Below are 26359 nucleotides of genomic sequence, written 5' to 3'. Positions count from 1 at the left end.
CCCCTTCACCCCACAGGGAGGCCCTGCACAGGCACCTGCACCCCAGGATGTGGCTCAGATCCAGCTCTATCCCTGTTTTTTCCAGGCTAAATCACTCCCCCAGAGCCCCTGGGAAACCAGCTTTTCCATGAGCCCAAATGGGGACACAAAGCTGTGGAAAGGGCCCTGTCAGCCCATGTCCCAAAAGCAGAGCCTGGGCCTGTGGTCAGCCCTTTTGTGGGGTGCATTTATTCCTCGAAAAGGGTGGTTTCAGGCATGGAAGCAGGTGATCCTGTGAGGATTGGGCTTGTGGTACAGATGGAGAAAGTGTTAGTACAGAGAAAGTGTTGAACATCCTGCACTATTCAACCTCAAGGCCCTCAGCATCTGTTCTGGGTCCACACCTGGTCTGGCATCACTCCCGCGTTCCTGCCCAGCTCCCTGTGGAGAGATGAGTCCTGCTCTGACCCATCCCATCCTGCCAGGCTGCAGCCAAGGCCAGGGAAGGTCCCAAAGGGCTGAGGGAGGGATGTGCCCATCTCTGCACCCAGTGACATCGCAGGACCAGGACATTTCCCATCTGGGAACTATTCTGAGAGGCAACTCCATGTGTTGGGTGTGCCACGCATCCTTTTAGGAGGTCATGCCATTAATTCTCTGAGGGTGCAGGAGGCCTCTGAGCAAGGGAAGTGCTCTATAAACACTCCCCTCCAAATGTGCACGCTCAGCCAAAGCAGGTGATTAATGATGGTGGGGTTTTTGTTCCTTCCATCCTGTGTTAACAGAGCCACTTCCCGGATTTTTCAGGAGGCACCAGAGCCCCCCTGCCCAACCCTGTGACAAGCCACAGCCAGGGCTGTTCCCACACTGCCAGGCCCTTCCCTGAGGTGAGTCTGGGAACCTTGAGGACACATACATGGTGCCAGGGTTTCACTTCCCTCTCCCACAACCCTGATTGTGGCACCGATGCAATGAGAAAACCACTGAATCAGTCTGAGTGAGAGCTGAGCATTTATGGAGCCACCTTATCTTAAAAATAAGCTTCCCTGGACCTTCCTGGCCCTCAAGAAATTAGCAGTTATCAGAAAGCCCCACAGCTTGTGCTGCACTCCCTCTGTTTTGGGGTTTGGAAGTGTCCAGAACTGCCCTAGACACCTGCAGAGGGGGCAACACAGAAGAAACTGAAGTCATGGAAACCTGACAATGCTCCAGCTGCACAAGGGCCAGTTCCGGCAGCTCAGCCACCAAGTCAGGAGCAGGTCAGGGGACTTGGCCCAACTCAGAGTGACATGGCAGAGCCCTCAGGGCAGCTCTCACTCACTGAGCCCCTGAGTAGTGGACTCATCTCAACCACTATTCCACCACCTTGGGACCTCTCCCCCATGGATTCAGTCCTTCCCCCCATCCCAGAGGAGCACAGGAGCTGCCGCTGCCCTGGGCACAGCACAGGGACATCACCAGGTTGCGTGCAGAGGGTGGAAGGAGCAAGATTACACACCAGGAGTTGTTTCCACCCCAGGAGTGTTTTTCACCCCACAGGAAGCCTTTGAAGGAACGAAGGGAAGGATGGTTTTCCAGACTCAGGGGCCTGAACACCTTTCCTGGAAGCCAATTGTGCTTCCTCCCGCAGGGCTGGCGCGGGGATTTGTGCCGGGCAATACTTTGTCCAGAGATGTTGCTCAGGAAACAAAACAGTTCAGTGTGGAGACACAAACCACCAAGGGACGAGTGCTGGCTCCAGCACAGGATGCCCCCAGAGCCCCTCAGGTCGGGGTCTAGCTCCAGGCTGTCACCACCGACACCAGAAGGGACAAGGCTTTGCCACTGCCCCAGGAACCACCGCACCAGGGGGAAGGGTGGTCAACAACATCCTGCAGTGCAACACCTGCCCTTGTTCTCCAGCGACACCACGTGAGACAAGTTGTGGGTTTTCTCTCAATTAAAGATGGAAACAATGAAACTAAAGCTAGCTCCAGTCCGGAGGAAATACATACAGAAGCAACAGGCTGTGTAACGGCTCATGTTTCCAGGATACCATCCATCAAGCACCAGTTCCCATCCCAGAGCTGACTTGGATGTGTTTATATTTTTGGGGATTATATTAGTCACTTAGGACCATCCTCAGCCACCACAAAGAGTGTTTAAATGAGTCAGGTAAGATCTAAATTAGGCCTGGCTGAAAGTTAAGACAATAGAGTCGGGGGTACTAAAAACTAGTCCAGGAGGAGGCTCCAGTGGGACACACAGGAGCCAGGGATCTGCTTCCCATCCTGGGCTGGGGCAGGGACTGGCAGCCCCGACCCAGCTCTCCAAAACCTGTCCCACATCTTCACATCATTCTCAAGGGGAATTTCAATTCTGGGCAAAAGCTGCCTAGTACCACTGGTGATGGAGAGGAACAAGGACAGAAACCTTCGACACAACAGGAAAGCAGCAGTTTAATAAATAATCCATCAAAGGGAGAGATTAGCCAGTTCCAAACACAACCTGAACTGAAATAAATACATTTTATCGTTAGCTTAAAAAAGAGACACACAAACGCACGTGATGGTGAACTGTGAGAGAGCAGAGGTGGGGCCGAATGCCCACGCTTTAAAGATACCACAGCTGTCAACAGCCTTTGGAGTGCAGAAAAAAAGAATAAAAACAGGGAAGTAAAAAGTTACTGCTTTGCAAAATTAATGGCAGAAGAGAAAGCAATGGTGTAACTCAGATTTTTTATGCAACAAGATCAGTTGAAACTCACTTGACCTGCCAGGACTTCTGACAGGCGGTTGAGATGATTTTTGCCTTGTGTTTGGGCATTGCTGTTACCATCCCAGATTTTAAGTCCCTGCAGACAAATCCTGGGAATCCCGATGTTAAACAGCCAGGCTCAGGCACTGCACAGCAGATCAAGCGGATTTTAAGAAAAAAGACTCCATTTTAAAAAGTCGCGTTTTTCATACAAAGTAACAAGAATTGGCAAAACTAGCTGAATGCTCCACACAGCCTTTCCAGCCTCCACGTGGGATGCTGAGGAAGCACCGGCCCTTCAGAACAAGTCGTTCTTCATTCGGCTCCGGTAACTTCAGCTCCAGCACCGCCTGGCCCAGCTCCTGCTCTGTCACGTCAAGGCAGAACAGTGCAGGGGCCACAGCCCTGCCCCGAGGGAAGGGGAGGCACCGGGCCAAGGCCCCACCAAACCAGGTGAGAGGAACCTCGATAGGGTGGGAAGGAATCCCTGCTTGCTCCCAGCACCCCTGCGCCTCAGAGAGCCCCTGCTCCCAGGTCTGCACACCAGCACAAGCCACCTTGCTGTTGGTAATGGCACCTGTAGAGGTCCTGCTGCTGCCTGGTGCTGTACCCCCCTCCATCCACCTGCTGCCATATCCCCACCCCAGCTGCCCAGTGCTGTAACCCCACTGGTGCCCAGTGCCATCACTGGTGACAGCACAGCCAGTCACCAACCAGGCCACAGCCCCTGACCTGGCAGTCACCCGCTGTCAGCACCTGGTCCCGAGTTTGGGGGCTGACAAAGGGACCAAAACACTCCAGGCCCACGATGCACAAGTCAGCATCACCAGAAGCTCAGGGGTCACATCAGGGAGGGAAAATTGCTGGACAGTTCTGGGCTCTGAGGGGAAGGAGAGGCTGAGAGGCCACAGGCAGCAGCAGTGGTGAGAGGGAATGGGACCAGAAACACATTGGTTTCAATAAACTATGCAATAAGGGAGAGGGCTTTTAAAAATATATCTCTATATACTTTATATCATATAAATTCTGCTCGTCTTTTTGTAACATGTTGCTATATTGTACCCGTGAAGCTCCGAGTGCCTCCGTGTGAGAGAGGTAAGGATTCTGTGTTTTACTTTTCATCTGTGTGTGAGGGAAAAACCTACTTCAGCTCACTTTAATCCATTGTAAATCAATGGATCACCGGGACTCGAGAAAAGTCCCGTCTAAAAAAAGGCATTTTTGTGAGGAACACAGAGGTGGGGGAACTGCTGCCTGGAAGTGCAAGTGACAGGATTTCCTTCAGGATAAAAGCTTGCCATGCACACACAGTACTGACCATCCCATTAATGTTTGGGAATTGGGAGTGTCACCACAAGGAGCTTGGGAAAAAATGGAGTCACGGCAGATCAAGGAAATTCTTGCTGGCTCTGCTCCCCAGACCTGCAGCCAGACCCGCCTCAGCATCCCTCTGTGTCCCAGCTGCTCCTAGCTCTGAGCACAGGAGCTGCCACCAGGTCAGATCAATGCAGAACAAACTGTCAGCTCTCACTTAAATACCCACCTCTGATAACCAAATGGCATTTGCAGTCGCTGCTGTGTGTCTGCAAAGATCCACAATGTAAAGGGCCAACACTGCCTCCCTTCTGGCTGCTCTCCCCTGGGTAATCTTCCCCACACCCACAGAGGGGACCCCAGCCAGAGAACAGCCAAGGCAAGACTGGTTTGGCTGCTGTGCCCTCAATTCCTTTAACAAAGGATTCTTGAAGTGTCCTTGGTTTGGTCCTTACTTCCCAGAACTGCTCAATGCCACCACTTCTTATTTACTCAAACAAGAACAATTGTTTCCTGCCCTCTGCCACATTTCTATAAACAACCACACATTCCCTGTTTGCCTCAGCTCCTTTCACAACTCTCCAAGCACCTCCTGCTCTTTCTGAGCACAGCTGAGCCTGCAGCAGAGGCTGCAGTTCCACTGTTCCATAAACAAAAGCCTCCACAGCAGGCTCAGAAATGCCACAAGGAATCCAAACCCCAAAGTCCAAATCAACACAACGTTCACCATCAGGATATACTGGGTTGAGAACAAACCAGCTCTGGACACTCTTTGGGTTTAGCATCAGATGGCAGGAGACCAGTGGCAAACCAAACCAACATGCTTTATAGAAGTGCTCAAGGTAAACAGTCATTTCTCTGACCTTTCTCCCAGGAAACCACGCATCTCCAAAGTGCTCAGCACAGCCAAGTTGTTTCTCCAACCTGCCAGAGAACTGTATCTCCTAAACAACACCCACAGCTCCAGAAAAAGAATTTTGACAAAATCTTTCTACCTACTGCCCGTGGAGGCAACAGGCAAATGTCACCTCAGAGCGACAAGAAAAAGAAAACCAAACAGAATCGCAGCTGTTGTGGCCATCCAAGTGTTTGTAATTCGTGCAGTTGCCCTTCTCTCACCTGCCCATCCTCCCTTGTGTCAGCTGCAACTTCTTCATTTTTATCCTCTTCATCAGAACATTAAGTCAGTAGATTTATATTTTTTTGGTCTAAGGTTCACTTGGGGCAGAATGGGCAAATTCCTCAGGCCCTCCAGCAGAGAGGAAGCTCAGAGCTCCACTCCCTGTGCTTCACACACACACCCTGTCCCCTCAGTGTGTCACCACAGCACACAGGGGTGCCAGGGGCCAGCAGCAGGAACCAGCTCTATCAGGGATGGGGCATGGAGCAAATGCCGTATTTTATTCCAGGGGCAGCTCAGTGAGCTCCCACCAAACACAGCCCACGCTGGCTCCGTCTCTCGTGAGCAGAGGGTTTGGCAGGGCACACAGGGCTCACACACAAGGGCAGCTTTGCTTTCCAGAACTATCCCTCCAGTGGAGCAGTTCCGTATCTCCCCTTTCCATCAGCACCAGGTGATACAATTCCATTTTTGCACCAGCTGGGTGTATTTGGCTCGAAGGGAACCCTCGTCCCTCCTCAGTAGCTGTTTAGTGGCACAGTCTGTTACCTTGGATCCCTCTCTCCCCCTCCCCGAACTCCTGCTGAGTCCGTCCTTGATGTGGAGTCGAGCCACGAGGCAGGTCCCCTGTCCCACCTCACACGCTGCTGTCCTCGAGCAGGGGCTCCTTGCCATCAGACCCCCCAGCTGGTGGGCTGTGGGGGTGGGCCTGGGCCCCCGTGCTGTGCTTCTTGTGGCTGCCTGACCTCAGGGCCAGGTTGTGTTCTGGAATGAACAGGGCCACCAGCAGCGACAGCAGCACGGAGCACGCCCCAAACAGGAAGGGTGGCCCAGGGATGATGCTGCTCTGTAGAGAGAAAGAGAGAGAGAGAGGAATGATTCAGGCATGAGGGCAAACACAGCCCAGCAAACAGAGTGAGAAGCTGAACAGGTACCTCATCTGTAGGGTTGGCCATGTTGGGTTTGGAAGCCTTGCCCAAAGTTTCCACCTCAGCCATTTCGTTCAACTCCACGTGGAAGAGATAGAAGACAAAACCATAGAGCGCCGGCCCCAGGCCGTTACACAGACCCCGAATTCCAGTGATCATCCCCTGCACCACACCTGGGGACACAGTGAGGAAGGGGGGAAATGCCAAGAGCTTTCCAAAGAAACTTGTTTTGTTCGAGGATACATATTTAGAGATACTTAGAGACAGGAACAAGCACTTGGATCTGGGCTGATGTGCAAGGGGAGGGGTTTGCAGATGAGCAGCTTCACTCAGTGCCAGGTTCTACAAAAACCAGTAATGCTGGGCTTGCTGCTTTGCTGACTGAAATAAGCATGGCCACATTAAGCAACAATTTCCAATGAACTGGAATTTAATTGAGGACTCAGAGATGTACTGTGAGGTGGGCAAAATGCAGCAGTCTCCTCTGTCTCAGAGAGACAACACCAAACACCCACTTGAATGACTTGGGAGTTTCCTAGTAAAGCACCAGCCGTGGTCAAAGATAAGAGTGTCAATACTGCTGGGAGTACAGCGACACTCCACAGCTGGCACAGATGTTCCTGCCCACCCCTGCACCACCATGGCCAGGAACCTGCCCTTGTGCCAGCTCAGCACCTGCTGGGATGAACCCCCTCACCATCAGATGGGTCCACAAGCACTCACCCTGCTGGTCAGGGTCCGTGTTCCTCGACACCATGGCACTGATGGCTGGGAAGGTGATGCTGGACATGGCAGCCACAGCTCCTGCTGCCCACATCATCCTGGGGAGGAAGGACACAGCTGTGAGAAGCAGCCACAGCCTCACCCAGTGCTGCAGGGTGGGAGAGGCCACAGAGGGAGGGAAATGTGGGCAAACCCTCACCAAGGCTGTGATCCAAAGCCGTACCAGGCAAGCTGCAGGATCTGGAAGCCTAGTCCCAGGAGGATGGTGTTTTTATTTCCTATTGAACGCATGAGAATTCCCAACACGACTGTCTGAAAAGAAAAACAGGTGTTTTCAAGGCAGGGGTAAAGAAAGAGGGCAACACCAGGAGACAAGAGGACAGGAACCTGAGGGACCTTGATGATCCTTATGGGTCTATCCCAATTTAAGATCTTCTCTGTTTCAAAAATCGCTGTGGCCACAGGAGTTCTGACAACTCAGCAGCCCCGAAATCAGAAATTTTGGACATTCTTACAGCAGACTGCTCAAGCCTACAAAGAAATTGCTTCTCACCTGAGCCAGTATAGACAGAATTCCAACTACACCAATAAAGGCTGCTACAGTCTCTGAGGAAAAACCAATGACCTGTGAAAACATCAAAGAGGGACTTTTCAGGCAGGTTTGCACCAGATGACAAGAGACCCTCCATCAATGTCACTCACGTTTACTGAATTTGCTTCTCAGGGACCTGCACATTAACAACTACTGCCTCTGGGCTGCTACAGGAATCAAACAGAAGATTTTCCTCTGGCTAAAGAAACGGTTTTAAATCACTGAGCTCCCCTTCCAGCGCCTGAGGGTGGCACAGCTGGGATGACCAGGCAGACACCAGCAAGGAGCCAAGCCAAGCCTTGCCCCTGGCAATGCCTACAGAGCAGTCAGTAGGCTCCCACATTTCCAGGAGAGTTGGAACAAATCACTGCTTCTTACAACTTCAGCTTTACTGAGTTATCGGCCAAGAAAAGCCGCCTTGGGACAGGTGAGACAACTCTGATTGTATTTCTAGGCCAGGATTTCCTGCACCCAGATCTTTGGCAGAGACTGACCTGTCGCAGGTACAGGAAGAAGCTGGAGTACTGGCCGGCCTCAGGAAGGTAGGAGAGAAAGACGGTGATGCAGATGAGCAGCACTGTGGAGTCCTGACCCACCTTTCTCAAGGACTGCAGGGAAAGGGGTGGGGAAAGAGAAAGGACATTTTTAAATTTAACTTAATAGCACTGAAAAATCTCCATGTACAAGGACAGCCAAACCAAGGGCTTAACACCTTAAAAACCAGCAGGACTAAAGCAAACATTAAGCATTAGCAGCACACAGGGTCACTCACAGCAAACGGGTCAGCTTGTTCCCAGGAGATGGGGGCACCCCAGGAGACTGGGCGCATCTCTTCAGGCAGTGACTCGGGCACAGCCAGCAGGATGAAGCCAATATCCAGCAAAGCAACGCCTGAAGCCAGCACAACCACCAAGGTATCACCGTAGGCTTGGGAAAGGTACGCGCCGATGGCCGGGCTGGTGACCAGACTGGCAGCAAACGTGGCTGACACCTGGAAGCAAAAAACATCCCTACAGCCTGTGGCCCTGATATTTCTGGGCCTGGGAGATTTTAGCCTGCTAGGAGCTGCTAACTTTTCCTAAGGAAAAATTTCTCAAGCAAGCTTCTTCTAAAACTAATCTTGGCAAACAACTATCTTTTTTCAAAACAATCTTTCTCCAGGTGGTGTTTTGCTGTTTCTCTGGTTTAACTAATGGGATTAGAGAGGTGTCGTTCTTATTCACTAATCATGTTAAGTCTGTATTGGAACACTTTATAAAAGGTGGTAAGAAATAGACAAAAAAGCCTTTTCTCTATGCTCTTTGCCTTCTGAAATATTTGAAGTCTCTCATCTTTCTTTTGTATCCTACAACAACAGTTTCCTCCTCCCCAGTGACCCAGGGGAACTCCTCCTGGCATCTTTGATGGAGAGGTAAACAAGATTTCACAGGGACTCCTGTGCAGAGACAGATGACAGATTCTCTTGGTGCACCCGGGCTCAGTTCTAGCAAAGGGAAATCAAAGCTGCCCTAGCAATTCCCATATGGCCCTGTCAGCAAAGCTACAGGAAGGGCAGGATCACACCAAACATCACAGGCCCCCCTTCCCTGGGTGTGGAAAAGCTCAAGGGCCAGGTTGGATTATACAACACAGCCAGCACCCAGAGTGGACAGAGGTCAGCCTGCCCCTCACAGCTAAATCCCAAACAGAAGTACAGGGAGACTGTATGATTAGACATCAATAAATCTCCCACCCTAATTTTATACCTCTCCTACCTTCAAAGCCCCAGATATTTCTTTCAAGAGCCAGGACAGTGACTCAGCTCCTTACCAGGCCGTACGCCGTGCTGCGCTCATGCTCCTGTGTGATATCAGCAACGTAGGCAAAAATCACGGAAAAGGTGACAGCAAACACTCCAGACATGGAAATGACAGCAAAGTACCACCTGCAAGAGCCCAAGGCAGAGTTAGAGAGCAACCACACCACGGTCCACAGCTGCTGAAGCAGAGTCTCTCCCTTGTTTTCCCCTCAGTGCCTCCAGTGCACCACAAGAGGCTTGGGAACATGACCCCTCAGTCTGGTGGCCCCGGAAGTTTTACCACTTATTTTCCATAACAGAAATAATGCACTGAGTAGGAGAACAAGCACAGAGGACAGACCAACCCTTTATTCCCAACTGAACCCTCCAGCAGAATCAGACAAGTCAGTCTCTAGGCTGAGCATCCTCCTTCATTCTTGAGATGGATGAGACTCTCCCTTCTCATCCTGAAACAAGCACCTGCAAACCCTCCTCCTTCAGCCTCCTGCTCCTTCCCCTCCTCAGAACCCTGGGGCTGCACTGAGGGTGAACTCACCACGGGCTGATCTTCATCAGGGGAATTGGTGCACACGTGAAGAAGACGGTGAGAAGGAGGAAGGATTTCCTGCCCCAGACATCAGAGAGAGCACCAATCAGCGGGGCACTTAGGAAAGAGAGCAGACCCTGGGATGGACAGACAAGACCAGAGGACAGAGAAACCCTTCAGTGAGAAGCTTTCAACAACATCAGGAGGAGACAACCCATTCCTGATTGCTGCAACATTCCTGAAGCAGCAACACGGTTACAACAGAGCAGTTTATTAAACTCCCCACATCCTTTTAGGAAGGGAAAAACAAACATTCAACCAGCAAGGCCCCATTGAGCACTTGTGCTCCCTGCAGAGCTCTGCCCCTGCTGTGGGCATCCAGGCAGCCCTGCCAGGACCTGGAAAGCTGCTGGCACAGCTCCACCATGGCAACAGCTGCTTGCAGTTCTGGAGAAAGCTCTCTCTTGTAGGTGGAGACAGGACAGACATAATGAGGAGCCACGGCCATTAAGCACAAATAAAATTATTCAAGGCCTTTCCACATCTCCCAAGCCCGAGGCAGGCAGGGCAGAGCCTCTTAATGCTCTGGGAGTGCCCAGCAAACCCATCTGGGGCTGTTTTCCAAGATCCTCTCACCAGAGTCAGCCAAGAACTGTCTGTGTTGCCTGATTGTCCAGTCAGAACACAGGACTACTGCCTGTTCACAACTGTTGCCCGCAATTCTGCTCTGGGAATGCTGGTCTAGTGCAAGAAGCTCCCCAGTCCCACTCCCTGAGCCACAGTACATTCCCATCTCCTGCCTGGAAGACACTGAGGCCACTTGTTTCAGCTTCTATCACTAATAAGTTCAGATGTCACAGATTTTTCATTCTGTTTTGCTCCAAAGGATGGGCACAGGGCTGATCTCATGCTGATGAGAGTACTTCCAGCTGAAACACACAGCTGCTGTAACTCCAGCCCCACGGTGACAAGCAGCACGTTGTCACTCCTGCTCAGTAAAATCAGCTGCACAAGCTGTCCCATGTCCGCGTCCTTCCTTTTGCATCAGGCTTGCCAGAGCCCCCTCAAACTGGCCAAATATCACCTGACATCAGCAAATTATATAGATAATAATGGCTTGTCCTTCTTGCACCCATGGCAGATTTAGAGGAAATCCTGGAAGGAATATTCCTTACTTTGACTCCGTGAATCAGGCCATTCATCAGGAACGTGTGCTGAGGAAAAGTCTGGTGTAAGACCTGGAGGGAAGACAAACCAAAACCAAATGAAAAAGTCAGAGCTAGCAACTTTTGCGAAATTTCCGTCAGCATCTGCCAGCCAGAGGCCTGGAAGGGCACAATGCAGGGAAAAGGGGAAATATCCTGCCAACAATGCCTCTACATGAGGAGCTCTGCCTGCCTTTTCCAGTGTGAGGAACCACTGTTCCTAACATTTTCCAGGTCTATAAATTGTCCCAGCATGCTTGGGTGAGGATCACAGAGCCTCAAACATGCTTTTCCCCATCACCTAAACCCCATCTGGTTTTACTTTATGCCACCGCGTCACTTCTCTGCAGGTCCCTTTGTGCTGTCTGTATGTTCGATTTGCATTTTATATCACCAGGCTAATATGTCTAAATGACTTTGCATAACCAAAAATTTCTTTTCCACAGTTCCCCAAGGAAAGCTCGTGCTAAGACCTTAATTCTCAGGAGCCCCAGGAGAGCTCCCATGGAGACACACTCACCGTCAGCATCGGCGTGGTCAGCAGCCCCCAGGCAAAGAACTCCAGGAAAATCACCACCACGGCGTGGTACACGCTGGGCTCCCCAATCCCCTGTCGCTGCAAAACAGAGCAAAGTCAAAAACCTTCCAACAGCCTCGTCCTGCATTTCAGAGAGCTCACACAGCTGAGCGGGATCTGAAACACGAATGAAGGCAGCGAGAGATGCTCTTGTGAAACATTCTTTCTGTTCACAGAGCACAGCCAGCCCAGGACGCTTCAATCCAACCCCAGCGGGTCAGAGGGGATTCCCTGTCCGGGCCCAGGAACGGGAGCGCACCGGGAAAGCGGCACAAGGCGGGCAGGTGCAGCGCTCCTCCATGCGATCCTTCAGGCTGCAGCCTCCGCCGGCTCCATCGGGGCGGCAGGTGCGGCAGCGGCGCCCGCAGGGGCGGTTTGAGGAGCGCGGCCCACCGGGGAGAGCCCTCGCCGGGCACCGGACACCGGCACCGCCCGGGCCCCGCGCTCCCGCCAGCCCCGGCCCCACCGTCCCCCCGGCAGCCCCGAGCCCCGCGCTCACGCCGGCCCCGTCCCGGATCACGATCTTCTTGGCCAGCAGGACGCTGCGGTTGAGCCGCTTCTTCTTCTTCTTCTCGCCGGTCATGGCGCCGCCGGGCCGCTGCCGATCGCCGGCCGCCGCGGCTGCCCCATCCTCCCTGTGGCGGGCCGGGCCGAACCGGACCGGGCCGCGCTGCGCCGAGACCGAGCCCGAGCCCGGGCCCGGACCCGGCACCGGACCCGGACCGGCACCGGGCGGGGAGCGCCGGGCCCGGGGCTGAGGGCGGGGGTGCGAAGCGGAGGGGGCGACCCCGCCCGCTGGCCCCGCCCCCGGACCGGGAACGGGCACTTCCGGCGCACCTCATTGGCTTCTCCGCCTCTTCCTCATCGGCCTCTCTGGCCTGTGATTGGCTGCGCGGGGCAGGGGGCGGGCACTTCGCTCTGGCTGGGGCGGGACCGTGACGTCACGAACCGGCGGTGGCACCGGGAACGGGCGGTGGCACCGGCAGCGGCCCAGGGCCCCGGGGCGCCTTTGGCACCGGCTGCCGCTCCGGCACGGGCACCGCTCCCGACTGGGGCAGGCGGGTTGAACAAGGACAGCCCCGGGGCTGGCGGCACCGGCGGCTGGGGAAGGGCCGTGTCTGCCCCGTCGCGGTTCTCTCGGTGCCGAGCTGGTAGCTCCGTCCTCAGCACCCGGCATCCCGGGCTGGTGACAGCCAAGCGCCTCCCCAGGACGATCCCATCCCGTCCCTTCCTCCGAGCCCGGTGCCGCGCGTGGTGGGGAGGGGCAGCTCCTGCCTCGGTACCGCCAGGGCTTTGGGCGCGTCCTAATTAATCCTGCACGGGCTGGAGAGCGCGTGGTGCTGATTGCCTTGGTGCAGGGTCTGAGGAGATGAATTTGGCACAGTTCAGACAAGTTTTATGCTCGCCGGGGCCCCTCTGCTCGACCCCGCCCGCTCGAGGTGGCCGCCCCGGGCAGCGGATGCGCACGGGAGGCGACCTGGGATGCCTGGAGGGGTCTCACCGCGGCGCAGCGAGAGGCTGCCAGGGCTCCTGCCCGCCCGCGGAGCGCTAGAGGCTGCCATCCAGCCTTTGTCCACGGAGGTTTTCCTTTAAGTAATGGTTAAACCCGAGAGAAAGTCTTCTCAGGTAACTTTCACCTGGAAGATGAAAGTAATCCCTCGTTTTCCCGGGACTTGTGTAGGGGTGGAGAGCAGCTCCATCTCCCCAGGGCTGCTGCACCTTGCCCGGCTGTGCTGTCCCCAGGCCCCGGGGTCCCCGCTGTGCCCGGAGTGCTCCGCACGTTGCATGCCGCTGGGCAAAAAGCCCGTAACTTCCGCAGGGACACGGTGCCTTCCCTCGGCTGACCCCCAGACCCTGGAAACGTGCGTCCTCAACCTCCCATGCTGGCACCTGAGTCCCCCATAGATCCTCCTGCAGCCGCTTATAGGAGCATGGAGAAGCCCGATTTGTTCCAGTGCTCTGCAGCGGCTTAAAAACAAAACCAAGGAGAAAGATCACAGAGCAAGGAAGCGGCTCCCAGCATGGCAACAGCAGATGTAATTCTATTACCTTGATTTATTGATCGCACTTAGAGCAATTACTGGCTCTCACCCCATCACCTGCCAGGGAGCAGGAGACAGTGAGGAGCAAAGACAAAGGCGGCCGCATCGCCCAGGGCATGGCCGGCCCCCGGGGAGGCTCCGGTTTTGTTTGTGCCGGTTGCCGCGAGGGCGGGGGGGGCGGGTGTTGGACCGAAGATCGACCCAAGGAAGCTCCTCGGGAGACTGAAAACAAGCGCTAGAAGGAGCCTGTGATGCTGCGGGGATGGAGCCCCAATATTAAGGCTACTTTGGTGACGGAGGGGATGTGGGGCTGGGGAAAGGTGAGGGTCCCCGGGGCTCCAGCATAGCAGAGCTGCTGTGGGTCTGCTCTGGGTTTCCTCGCCCTTCTGGGCTCAGCCAGGCAAGAGTCCTCTGAACAGCTCGAAAAACGCTACAGCCCCGGGGCATAAGCAAGGGCGAATTGCTCGTTTGAGGTCAGAAAGTCCCTTTAAGGGTTTTGTGGGATTTTTCCCCCCCGGTTGCTGCAGTTACAACCAGAAAAACAAGAAAATGTTTGTGCTTTTTTTACTGCCTGAGCCCTCCAGACAGATATAAACAAAGCGGGAGTCAGATCTGGCTTTGGAGGCAGATGAAATCAGAGCAAAAGAGACCAATGGTCTGGGAGGCACAGAAATAGGGCAGCCCGCTTGTGCATCGAAGCCTGGCCAAGCCCTCCCCCGCCTCCCCGGCCAGCCCTGGGCTTCTGCATCGCTTCCCGGGAGTGCAGAGGTGGAGAGAGCAGAAAATGTCCCTGTTGTGGGCGAGGGCAGTGCCGGGGGCTGCTGGCCGCTTTCGCTCCAGCGAACGCAAAACGCGAGCGGGCGACAGCCTGTGCCACGGCCCCCCGGCTCTGGGAGGGGCCGTCGCCCTCCCCTGCCTGCTACCCCCAACCCCTCACTCCCAACGCTTGCGGCAAAGCTGGAAACTCGCAGGCCATGGCCTGGGGGTTTGGAGCAGGACGGAGGGCAGAGCGTGGGTGGCTCCGGCCCCACAGGCCGTGGTGGCGAGGGCAGCCCAGGCGTGGGGTGGATGCTCAGGTGGGCGGGGATGCTGGGCGGGACGGGGATGCTCCGGCGGCCGCGGGTCCGGCACGGCGGGGAGGGGGGGCCGGGGGCGGGGGATGCGGGGCCGGGCGGGCGGCGGAGCGCTCGCACCATGACATCAGCGCGGCGCGGCCCCGGGGGAGCGGGCGGGGGGTGGGAGCCGGCGCGGCGGCAGCGGAGCGGAGCGCGGCCCCGGGCATGCTCCCGGAGCCCAAGTATGACCGCTTCCGCGACGAGCCGCTGACCGCCCCCATGCCGTCGCCGGCCCCCGCGCCGTGCCCCGCGGCGGGCGAGGAGCCCGAGCACGGCACCACCTTCTGCGCGCTGCTGCCGCGGATGCCGCAGTGGAAGTTCCCTGGTTCCAGCGGCTTCCTCGGCCGCGGCCCCGCCGGCGCCGCCCGGGACGCCCCCGCCGCGGCGGAGTCCCCCTCGGGGCTGGCCGCCGTCCTGGGCGCCTGCGAGCCGCTCTGCGCCGCGCCCTGCGCGCTGCCGGGCGGCGGGCGGGCGCGGGGGACGGCGGGGCGGGCGCGGGGGGCGGCGGCGGCGCCGGCGGGGGCCCGGCCCGGCGGGGACGAGTGGAGCCGCAAGGGCAGCTTCATCCGCAAACCGGCGCAGGGCTGGCTGCACCCCGACGAGCGGGTGCTGGGGCCCGGCGTCTCCTACATTGTCCGGGTAAGTCCCGCCGGAGCCCGGCGACGCGGGAGGGCGCGGAGACCCCGGCCCCAGGCGTGTGCGGGGCTTGGCGGGTCCGGCCGCTCTTCCCGACGGCTGCGGGCAGAGCCCGAGCCCGAGTCCCCCCCCCCACGGCCGGACCGGGGCAGCCGCCCCCGGCACATGCAGTTTCCGTGATGGGGCCGGGGGCCAGGGGCTTGCCGGGCCCTGGAGCCCACCTTGTGACTCCAGCGTTGTCAGCCCCAACGAGGCATCACAAGCTGTAGCACACAGATGAGTTTGTGGGGGTCTTAGCACTGTGTCTGGGTATGTGATGTGGTGTTTTGGAGTGGGAGGTGAAAGCTGCTGTGTGATCCCTGGAGCTGGTGTAGAAAGCCCTTCTCCATGTCACCTGGCCTCTCCTCTCCATTGCCTGCCCTGTTGTGCCACCTGCTCTGACTGCTTTTCCCCCACAGTACATGGGGTGCATTGAGGTGCTGCGCTCCATGAGGTCCCTTGACTTCAACACCCGGACACAGGTCACCAGGTACGGCCCTGCAGCCCCACTCTCCTGCACCCCAGTGCCACCCCCAGCCCCTCGTGGCCCTGGGTGCTGCCCCTTCCCAGGGCCCTGTGCAGAGAGGGGAACAGGGGTCAGGGGGAGCCGTGCCCTGCAGGACCCACCCTGCGCTCAGGGACACGGACGAAGGGCACTGCTGCAGATCAATGGGTGGAAAGAGGAGAAGGGAGGTGGCCCCAGCAGGGATTACGTACCACGGGCCATGACGTGGGGCAGTGCTGCGGGGAGGCTGCGGCACCCGGGGCTGCGGGGGCTCGTGCCACCAGACCCCACAGAGCAATGGGGAGGGGAAGGCAGCTGAGAAGGGCTGGGGGGCTGGAGCAGTGACCAGGCCAGATTCTGTCCATTGCAGGGAAGCCATCAACAGACTATACGAGGCAGTGCCGGGTGTGAAGGGCATCTGGAAGAAGAAGGTGAGTTTTCAGTCAGCTTGTCTGTCCTGGGACAAGCCAAGGCTGTGGGACAGGGCATTAGGGGTGCCTGCCCAGTTTATGGGCCTGGGGCCTCTTGGGGCACACCCCCCTTTCCTCGTTCAGCCCTGGAAGCCTGATCCTGGTGGTTTTCATTGTCCCTACCATCCTCTCCCCTGTCAGGCTCCCAACAAAGCCCTGTTCTCCATCCTGGGCAAGAGCAACCTGCACTTCGCTGGCATGAGCATCGCTGTCAACATCTCCGTTGATGGGCTGAACCTCATGATCCCCACCACTCGCCAGGTGAGTGTTCCTGGGCATGCAGTCCTCTACCTGCCAGCCTGTGAGCTGGTGGCCCCTTTGCTAATGCCCCCCCTGGACCATGTTCCCCACGCAGATCATTGCCAACCACCACATGCAGTCCATCTCTTTCGCCTCCGGTGGGGACATGGTGAGTCATGCACACCCCGGTCCTCCACGGTGCTGGGGACAGGGACTGCCTGTGCCTGAGCTGAGCACAGGGTGGCCTGGCCTGGCTCAGGATGTCGGGCTGGGGCCAAGCTGTCCCCTGGCACTTCCAGCCTGCTCCCCACACAGCAGCAGGACATGAGTGTTGATCTCCCCCTCTGTCTGCAGGATACCATGGACTATGTCGCCTATGTCGCCAAGGACCCCATCAACCAGAGAGGTGACACCGGCCTCCATGCCTGAAGGCTCTGTGGAGGAGGGATACGCTGGGGGGTGAAGGCTGGGGGAAGAAATCTCTCATGGGGAAGACGAGGGGTAGCTCAGGGTGGTCCTGCTGCAGCGATGGGAGTGTGGGGGAAACACTCAAACCGTCCGTCTGTCTGTCCACAGCCTGTCACATCCTGGAGTGCTGCGAGGGGCTGGCACAGAGCGTCATCAGCACGGTGGGACAGGCCTTTGAGCTGCGCTTCAAGCAGTACCTACACAGCCCCCCCAAGGTGGTGGTACCCCCAGAGAGGTAGGGGGGCCCCGCTGCACCCCTGTCCTGGGCACGTCCCCTGACTGGGGTTGGCTCTGGGAGCCCCTGTCACTGCAGGGTGTGGGGATGGTCTGAGCCAGGCAGGGCATCCCCAGCTCACCCATCCCTGCTGCAGGGCGCTGGCTGCAGAGGAGTCAGCCTGGGGGGAGGATGAGGAGGCGGCTGAGCACGACTACTACAACAGCATCCCTGGGAAGGAGCCCCCCCCGGGGGGTCTGGTTGACTCCCGGCTCCGCCACAGCACAGCCCTGGGCCACGTCCGCACTCAGCCCTCCGGCTCTGTCCCCCCCAGCCAGGTGAGGCCCTCAGAGCCACTGCTGGCCTTGCTAAGGGGGTCCCAGGCAGGGCCCCTCAACCCTCTTACTGTCTCCTTTCCTAGGGCGGATTAGCAGCCAGACGAGACCCGAGCAACCAGCTGGGGCCACCCTGGGACCTGGAGAGCCAGGGTGGGTACTGCTGTGGGGGGAAGCCATGAGCTGGGGGGGGTCCCTGTGACTGTGCCCAGTCCTGGCCAGCGGTGATGGCTGTTCTCGCAGGCCAGCCCTGCGACGGGTACCTGCAGGCAGACAGCCACACCCTGGGGCCACGGGACTACGAGGAGCACATGTACGTGAACACGCAGAGCCTGGACGCCTGGGAGCCGGAGCTGGTGGCTCATGGGGCAGCGGAGGAGAGCCCCAAAAGAGACCTCTTTGACATGAGTAAGCCACTGCACAGGGGGAAATGGTGCAGAACCTGCTGTGGAGTGGTCAAGCTGTGCCAGCAGCTGTCTGGGTCACCCACCACAGGCCTGGAGGTGCTGGCACTGGCTGAATCCACAGCAGTGCTCTGCAGTGCACTGGGAGCTGTGAGCTGGGGTCTGTCCACACCAGAACCCAGCCCTGCCTCATGCCCTGTGTGTAACACCCCACAACCCCTGGATCTCACAGGGCCATTCGAGGATGCCCTAAAGCTCCACGAGTGCATTGCAGGGGGTGGCACCAGTCCCCCCATTGAGGACCAGTGGCCGAGCCCCCCCACACGGAAGGCCCCCATCGCCCCCACGGAGGAGCAGCTCCGGAGGGAGCCCTGGTACCACGGGAAGATGAGCCGGTGGGATGCTGAGAGGCTCCTGCAGATGGACGGGGACTTCCTGGTGCGGGACAGCCTCACCAACCCGGGGCAGTACGTGCTGACCGGCATGCACAGCGGGCAGCCCAAGCACCTGCTGCTGGTGGATCCCGAGGGAGTGGTGAGGGCAGGGCACAGGGGTGAGGGCCGGGCATGGGGTGGGTGATGAGGGACACAGGTGTGGGCAGGCACAGGGTGCTGCAGCTGGATGCTGGATGAGAGGCAACTCTCCTGAGCTGAGCACCACTGTGCCCTGGCCCCAGGTGAGGACCAAGGACGTGCTGTTTGAGAGCATCAGCCACCTCATCAGCCACCACCGGCAGAACGAGCAGCCCATCGTGGCGGCAGAGAGTGAGCTGCACCTCCGCCAGATTGTACAGAGGAAGCAGTGATGCCAAGGGGGTACGTGAGTACCTGACCTGCTCCCCTGCCTCTGGACTCACCCTAGGGCAAAATGGGTGTTCCTTTGTGCTACCCTTCTGCAGTTGTGCCTGGCCTCTGAAGTCTGGGGTTAGGCTCTCCATTTTCCTTCCCAGTGAGGTCTTGTGGTCCCTGGCCCTGCAGGTCCTCCCTGGCCGCTGCCTACCTCCATCATCTGCGTGGGGTGCCCTGCCCAGCTGGACACAAAGACGTTTAATTCCACACGTACAGGTGAAACGCTGTTGGGGTGGGAACTGCTCGATGACCTCAGCAGGAGGGACGGAGCCAGAAGCCATCTCAGGCAGGGCTGCCCCCACTTGCCGCAGCGCTGGAATGGGGGCTGGCGGACATTGCTGTAGCCCCTGGCTGGGCTCTGCCTGTGGGGCCAGGCACGACCATCTCTTGGACTCTGTTAGATGTTCCTGTTGGGGACATCCTTTTTCAGCTGGATTCTCCCCAGGAGTGGCTGCCACATGATGCTCCCTGTGGTCCCAAGCCACTGTCCCAGGCCAGGGCCAGGATGGAGCTACTGTGGGAAGGTGCAGGGCAGGGCAGAGCTGCTGGCACTGCCTCACGAGGTGTTCCATGGCCCGTGGGGGCTCCCTGACCAGCTCGAGGCTTTGGCAGGATTTTATGGCCCCTTTACCTGCTCTGTGTCTGGTGCTTGGCACGGGTTTGTGGTTTGGAATACATTTCTAATTAAACCTGGAAATGAGCAAGGAACACAGGTGGTTCATGCCACCCCTGGGCATGGTGCTGGGACAGATCTCCATCACCACTAGTTCCTGCCTGGTCTCACCTTGGCCAACCCATCCTGTCCAGTCACCCTGTCCCCCATGGATCACCCAGTGTCCCCCTGGCTTCAGAGTGGCCTTTGGCACCCAGGGCTGGCCCTGCACGGCCTCTCCTCCTCACACCTGGCAGGTCCCTGCCCTGCGGGCTCCTGCTGCCAGCTCCCCTCCTGCCTCCACCTGGAGCAGCCCACGGCCACCCACTCCTGGGCCTCCTGGCGTGGCTCTGAGTGGCACAAGCCAAGCTGTGACCCTCTAGTGAATGTGGCAGCCAGCAGAGCCAGAGCCACGGGTGGGCCTGGCTGTGGCTCCTGTGTTACAGGTGAGCTGCAGCCACTTGTTGGGTCCAGCATCAGTCCTGGCTGCTGGGGGCCTGTCCTGGCTCTGCTCTGTGTGCCTGGTGCTGCTGCCAGCACCCACCTTGGGTCAGGGTCACCCCAGCACCCTCAGCCCCTCGCTGGGAATGGCCTCTGCCAGACAAGGCGTCCTGGCTGGCCAGTGCCAGCTGAGCCAATGAATAAAATAAGCCCCTAAATAAAGCCCAGTAATGAATGCGTAATTTTCCATTGATAGCTGGATTCCGCGGGGACATGGTGCTTCCATCTCAGCTGCTATTTTTTGTCATGGAGTGATGCGTCTGCAAAGATAATTGCCCTGTTCCCTCAAAAGAGAGCCTGGGAAAGGCAGTGAGTGCCCCCACTTTCTTCTTTTGCTGCTGGAGAACCCTGTGGTCCACCGCTGGTGGTGCCTCGCTCTGCAGCCCCGGGGATGCTGCCCTGGAGGGACAAAGGGCTGGCGGGGTGGTTGTTTCAGGGCTCGAACCACTTTGGTTGAGGCTGGTGTGTGGTGCCAATGGGTGCAGGGGGCTCTGTGCCTCAACCCAGATCTTGATTGAAGGGCTGCTGCTTCTTCAGCCCCTGTGATGGGAAGGCTGCAGGTGTTTTGGGAAGGTTTGGAAGCCACAGAAGAGCAGCTGCAGAGGACGTGGCCTCCTTGCTCTCCCAGGGCCTTGGGGATCTCGCTGACCAACCTGTCCCTGCACCTGTCGCAAATGTAGGGACAACAGACACGCCCAGTTCGGTTATTCAGGGCTTCCTTGCACAAACCCTTTCCCACAGAAGGTCTCCCTCCTTCCCAGCTTCCAGCAGGTGGTAGCACACTGCCGGCTCCACCAGTTATGTCCCCAGCTCTGCCAGCCCCTGCCAGCGTCTCCAGCCCTGCCAGTCCGCAGCCAGGCAGCTCCCAGGGCCCTGCTCCCCTCCGTGCCCTGCAGGCACCGGCCTCGAGCCGCGTGGACAGAGCTGGCCCTGCCCCAGCGCTCTTTGTTATCTCAAGGGAACTCAACCATTTCTGCACCTTGTTTACCCGCAGTTTCGCAGGGTGGAGGAAAAGCAAACATCGGCCTTTTGTTCACCAGCTTCCCCTTCCGTGAGCCTCGTCCTGCTCCCCCGGGCTCCATCTGCCCTCTCATCCCTGTGGGACCCGGCTCAGCATCCTGCAGGGTCCAGCCAGGACATCACCGTCCCCTCCCCGCTGCTGTCCCTGAGACATCCCAGCCCTCGGCCTGGGTGGGCGAGGCCGGACGCCTCTTTTTGCCAGGTCCAAGTGCGAATGCAAAGGGAGCCGAGGCCTCCTGCCGCAGCCCCCGCGGAAGGCGCTCACCACACCAGGCTGCTCTTCCTGGCCGTCATCCCCAGCCCTGCACTGCTGCGGAATGATGGTGCTTCCCGGCAGCCTGACTGCGTCCACAGGGCAGCAGCCAGGAAGGAACAGCTGCTTGACCTTTTGTGCCACTGTCCCTCTCGGTGCATCCCTCTCCCCAAGGCTGTAAATCCCCGGGAGACCGGGGCTGGGCCCGATCACTCTGTTGTGTCTCCCGACCCCCTGCAACACCGGGGCTTGCAGTGATGCTCCGTGAACCTCCTGACGTTTTGCCCCGGTGTCCCCAGCCATCCCTCCAGGGGCTGGTGGGTTGTGAGACACGGGGGAGTGCGACATGTGGCACTGCCACCCGAGCTCCCTCCAGAGCAAAATTAAACCACTTGATGAGGCAACTCCTCAGTCCCGAGACGCTGCTGCCTTCATTCAGTGCTTTGAGATCAAGAGGTGGGAGTGGGGAGCGGCTGATCCCAGAGGGGAGCGGCCGCGCTCCGAACTGGGGGCGCCGGGAGGGCGGGAGGGTTGGAACGGGGCTGCTGCCGTCCCGATTCCACTCCTGGCCCCATCCCAAACCCGCCACTCCCGCGGGAACACGGCCGGGTGTCCCAGGGTCAGGTTCCTGCACCTCCCGAGCATCAGCAACCCGGGTCCTCCCGGTGCCAATCCCGGTCCCGCTCGATCCGGGTCCCGGTCCCGGTTCTAGCCCTGGTCCGGCCAAGCGCGGCGCGCAGAAATGTGAGGGCGCCGCACTCGGAGGATTACGGCGGCGGCGCGGACGAGGAGCGGAGCCGCCGCCGCCACCGCCGCCGTATAAAAGCGCGTCCGCGCCCGCCCCGCCCGGGCTGCGGTGGCGGCGGCGGCTCCGCTCCAGGTGCGGCGGCTCCCGGCAACGTCCCGCTCGCGGCGGCGCCGGTCGGTCGGTCCGTCGGTCCAGGCGTCGCGTCGTCTCGCGTCTGCCCCTTTCCGTCGCATCCCTCGGCGCCGCCGGGTCCCCGTCCCCTGGGTCCCCGATCCCCGCTCCTCGCGGTCGGTTCCTTCTCGCTCCTCCCCGGGCTGGCGGGTCCCCGTGTCCCTCGGCGCGGCCAGTTCCCTCCCGTCCTTGTCCCGTCCCCCCGGCCTGCCAGGTCCGGCTCTCTCGGTGCCGTTGGTCGCTCCCGGGGCTTCCAGCTTTGTCCTGCTGCTGCCGGTGCCCGGCCGCCTGTGACAGCGTTGCCCCTCGGGTCTCTTCCAGCCCCACACGGGGCAGCAACATGTGGCTCCTGGAGCGTCTGCGCGGGGTAGCGGAGAACGGCGGGTCCCGGGGAGCGGGGACAGAGGAGTCCTCGCGGGGATCCCGCTACAGCAACGTCCTCACCCCCGACAAGATCCCCGACTTTTTCATCCCGCCCAAGCTGAGCGCGGCGCCCGCCGAGGCTGAGGGCTCCGAGGTCCCCGCAGCGGCTGCTCTGGGTGCCTCAGTCTCAGAACAGGACCTGGCCGGGCGCAAGCCCCCGCGCAGCCCCCGTCCGTCCAGCCGGTCCAGGTCCCGGTCCCGGACCACCGGGCGGCACATCATCCAGATCGAGACCGCCGAGGACTGGACCGAGGGGAGCTGCGGTACCAACGTGGACCCGCAGGCACAGACGGCCATGTCGCTGCCCTACGTGCCCAAGGCGCAGACCTCCTACGGCTTCGCCACGCTGATGGAGAGCCCCCACACCCGGCGCAAAGAGTCACTGTTCCACAGCGAGCACAGCAGCCTCTGCCCCTCGCCCGTCACCTCGCCCAGCGCCCAGCGCAAAGCCAAGCTCAACGGTGAGAGCGGCCGCCGGACGCCCGCTGACCTCGGCGCAGCCCTCATGCACCCCGGCCGCTACTTCAGCGGCGGCGAAAGCGACACGTGCTCCTCGGCAGAGTCCTCACCCTTCGGCTCCCCGCTGCTCTCCCGCTCCGTCTCCCTGCTGAAGCTCTTCAGCCAAGAGAGCCAGTCCAAGGTCATCAAGCTGAAGCACTCGGTGGCCCGCAACAGCTCGCTGTCCACCGACGACAGCTCGGCTGACACCAGCCCCAGTGCCCAGCGCCGAGCCAGGAGCGCCCCGGCCGGGACACAACCTCCCACCGCCCTGCTGCCCCTGGACCTGCCCGCGGGCCGTGACCGGGAGCACAGCCTGCGGCTGAGCCGGGGCGGGAGCCTGCGCCTGGCTGCCGAGTACGACCCCTCCAACGCCCGGCTGCGTGTGCGCCTGGTCTCGGCCGAGGACCTCTACGATGCCCTCGTCGACGTGCGCAGCATCAACTGCTGCGTCTCGCTGTGCCTCAACCCTGGGAAGCTGCAGAAGCAGCGCAGCACCATCGTCAAGAACAGCCGCAACCCTGTCTTCAACGAGGACTTCTTCTTCGATGGGCTGGGCCCCGGCCACGCCAGGAAGATGTCCCTGAAGGTCAAGGTAGTCAACAAGGGGAGCAGCCTTAAGCGGGACACGCTGCTGGGGGAGAAGGAGCTGCCACTCACGTCCCTCCTGTCCTGCCTGTAGGTACCTGCTACGAGCCCTGGAGGGAGCCCTCCCACCTGTGGGGCCGGGGTGAGGCAGGGAAGCCGGCTCTGCCCCCCAGCCCCGCTGGAGGAGGGTTTGGAAGGGCCCCCCGAGGAGGGCCGGGGTCGTGGCAGAGTGTGGGGGTCCCCAGGAATGGTGCTGCTCTGGGGCTCTGCCAACACCAGCTGGCAGCCACAGCCTCTGCCGCTGCTCCCTCCCTGGTCCTGCCCCGGGGCTGCACCTCCTGGAGGCCAGCAGAAAGTGGGGAGAATCCAGCCCACTCCCCACCAGGAAGGATGGAAGCACCTGTTGGACTCTTCCTTCCCTGTGCTAGTGGTCTCCAGCTGCAGGTTGGAGGTGGGTAAATCTCTGTAGCACACTTAAGGCCACCTCTCAAAGCCCCAGCACCTGTAGTCAGGTGACAGCTTTAATTTAAAAGACAAGTTTCTGATCTTGGAAACTGCAACGAAAATACTGCAGAGGTGACCTGAGAGTGGGCCAAGGGCAGTCACCCTGGGAGATGAGTCAGGCTTGTGGCTTTTGAGCCTTTCCTGGACTCGTCCCAGCCCTGTGAGGCTGCAAGCTTGGCTTGGTCTGACACCTGCAGCCTCCCAGGCTGCCCTCCCTGCCCACCCCAGCGTTGTCCCCCACTGCTGACCCCCAGTGGGAAACTGCTCATGGAGCTTTGGGGGCTTTGGTTTGCCCAAATCCAGAAGGCTGCCTGTGCCTCTCCCCTGCCCAAGGGAGGGAGATGCCGGGGGCTGACACCCCTTGCCCTGGGCACACGGATGGTCCAGGCAGTGTCCCAGCAAATGTGCTTGCTGACAAAAGCTGAGGTGACAGGACTATCCCTCCCTGAGTGCTGGGGCCATCCCAGGTGAGGCTGGGCAGGGGGGCAGGCTGAGGCTCCAGAACCCTCTACCCTCCTTTGCTTATGAGGGCTGAGGATCTTTCAAGTGGCTGCACCCATTGGGCAGCAAACATGTGTCCTGTGGGGCCACCAAGCTCCTGTGCCCAGTGGGATCTGGCTTCCCAAAGTGTCTGGCCTGGCTTACAGTTTCCCTTTGGGGAAGGAGCGAGGTGCTCCCAGCCCTTCCCATCCCACCCTGTCACCCCAGCTGACTGGCTGGGGACAGTGGGAGTGGGCAGGGTGCTGGCTGGGGCGTTTCTGCGGGTGGATAAAACACTCTGTGTTGTTGTTTGGTGTGGTGTCACCCATTGTGTTGGGGTCTGCATGTTTCTGTGCAGGGAGCGGGATTGGCAGCGCTCCCGTCCTTGCCTGTTGCAGCACGCGTGGACACACACGCACACATGTGTCCCCTCTGTGTTAACCTCTGTGGTGGCAGTCGATGTTCCTTCCTTGTCCTTTTGCAGCAGATGGCAGATCTCAGTGTTGGCTATTTATATCCGAGGCTGATCTTTCGCAGCCTTTTACTTGTGTCTGTAAATATGTTCCAGGTACACAAGGCGTAGTTCTGATCGCGCCGTGTTTGCATGTTGGGGGGATCCAGGGTGATCGTGGCTGTTTGTCGAGCTTGTGGTTGAAAACAAACCATGCAGGACATAAGAAGCTGACAAGTCCATCCTTCACAGGGAGTTTCCCACCTGAGGCTTCCCTGTGTTCCCCCAGGAGTCAGCACGAGGGATGGTCCCTGGCCCCCTAGTGCCAGGCTCATCCTGGGGGCAGATGAAGGCTCTGGGGAGGGGGGAATAGGGAGAGGTGTCACATCCTGGGGTGTGGGGTGAACATCCTGCCCCTGAGGAGGTCTGGGACAGGAAGGGGACCCTGCCCAGCTGGCTGCTGCCTGACAGCCCCTGCACACCCCACCAGCACCCTGTGCTCCCTGGGGTGTTGTGCCTGTGAGGGGCTGGGGGGACCTGGGTGCTGCTGGGGCAGGGGGCAGAGGCTGCAAGAAGAGGGGGAATGGGAGCTGGGATGACGACTTCGGCGCTGTGAGAGGTTTGAGGGGTGACACATCCCCCGCTGAAGGACTGTGTTCCTTTGGGTTTGGGGGAGGAGGATGCTGAGAGCAGGACCCCAGGCCACTCCTTGGGTTGAGGCTGACCCCCAAGGGCCCGGGGGCTCTCGTGCTGCCCCACCCCAGCCTGTCCCAGGGCTGTCTTGCTGGAGTTGGGTGTGTGACCACGCAGTGAGCCCCAGGATGAGCTGCTCTGAGCCCTGCTCTCTGCTGGGCTGGTGGTGGGGGAGCCAGCACTGTTGCTTGGATGGGTCTCTGCTGCCGGAGCTATTTTCTATTGTTCCTGCTTTGATATTTCTGTGGCTGGATTTAATGATGTATTTTTGGAGTGAAAAATATATTAATACCTGAATGGAATGTTTGTTTACAGATGATTTCCTCTTTTTAGTGCAATAAAGTAATTTGTAAAACAGATGCAGTTGTGGCCCTGGCTCCTGCTTTCCCCGTGATATTTCCTAGCATTATTCTTGAAGGCGCCCTGTGTGGGGAAGCAGAGCTGGAACCTCAGGACTGTCCAGACACGGGGCAGTGCTGCTCTTCTGGGTGCTGTTCCCCTTTCCATACAGCCTTCCAGGTGCTTCTGAAGCTCTTCCCCTGGTGCTGCTGACCAGCCGTGG

General features: G+C 59.0%; 3 protein-coding genes across 3 annotated transcripts; 2 read left to right on the top strand and 1 right to left on the bottom strand.

The window, feature by feature from the left end:
- Positions 1-2392: 2392 nt before the first annotated feature.
- On the bottom strand, positions 2393-12307 carry LOC136302370 (hippocampus abundant transcript 1 protein-like). The gene is made up of 12 exons (XM_066205853.1): positions 11999-12307; positions 11443-11538; positions 10893-10955; positions 9727-9854; positions 9203-9317; positions 8166-8384; positions 7888-8001; positions 7355-7426; positions 7001-7113; positions 6802-6899; positions 6085-6251; positions 2393-5996 (listed from the first exon to the last, which is right to left on the bottom strand). Exons 1-12 carry the CDS (start codon positions 12080-12082, stop codon positions 5787-5789), a joined length of 1479 nt encoding a protein of 492 aa, XP_066061950.1. The 5' UTR covers positions 12083-12307; the 3' UTR covers positions 2393-5786.
- Positions 12308-14735: 2428 nt separating this feature from the next.
- On the top strand, positions 14736-20211 carry SHC2 (SHC adaptor protein 2). The gene is given in 14 exon segments (XM_066205837.1): positions 14736-14805; positions 14808-15295; positions 15751-15821; positions 16207-16267; positions 16448-16567; positions 16662-16715; positions 16901-16952; positions 17123-17249; positions 17386-17566; positions 17650-17716; positions 17807-17971; positions 18200-18501; positions 18644-18782; positions 18945-20211. Coding segments are annotated over 13 exon segments (1887 nt in total). The 3' UTR covers positions 18773-18782; positions 18945-20211.
- A 1931-nt stretch (positions 20212-22142) lies between these two features.
- Positions 22143-26150, top strand: C2CD4C (C2 calcium dependent domain containing 4C). Its single transcript, XM_066205867.1, has one exon. It carries the CDS (start codon positions 22501-22503, stop codon positions 23761-23763), a length of 1263 nt encoding a protein of 420 aa, XP_066061964.1. The 5' UTR covers positions 22143-22500; the 3' UTR covers positions 23764-26150.
- Positions 26151-26359: the final 209 nt, after the last annotated feature.

The sequence above is a fragment of the Chamaea fasciata genome, unplaced genomic scaffold (assembly GCF_029207755.1).
Source record: "Chamaea fasciata isolate MVZ Bird 193981 ecotype frontalis unplaced genomic scaffold, bChaFas1.0.hap1 SCAF_28, whole genome shotgun sequence".
NCBI classification, from domain to species: Eukaryota; Metazoa; Chordata; class Aves; order Passeriformes; family Sylviidae; genus Chamaea; species Chamaea fasciata.
This window is presented reverse-complemented; position numbering and strand designations above follow the sequence as displayed.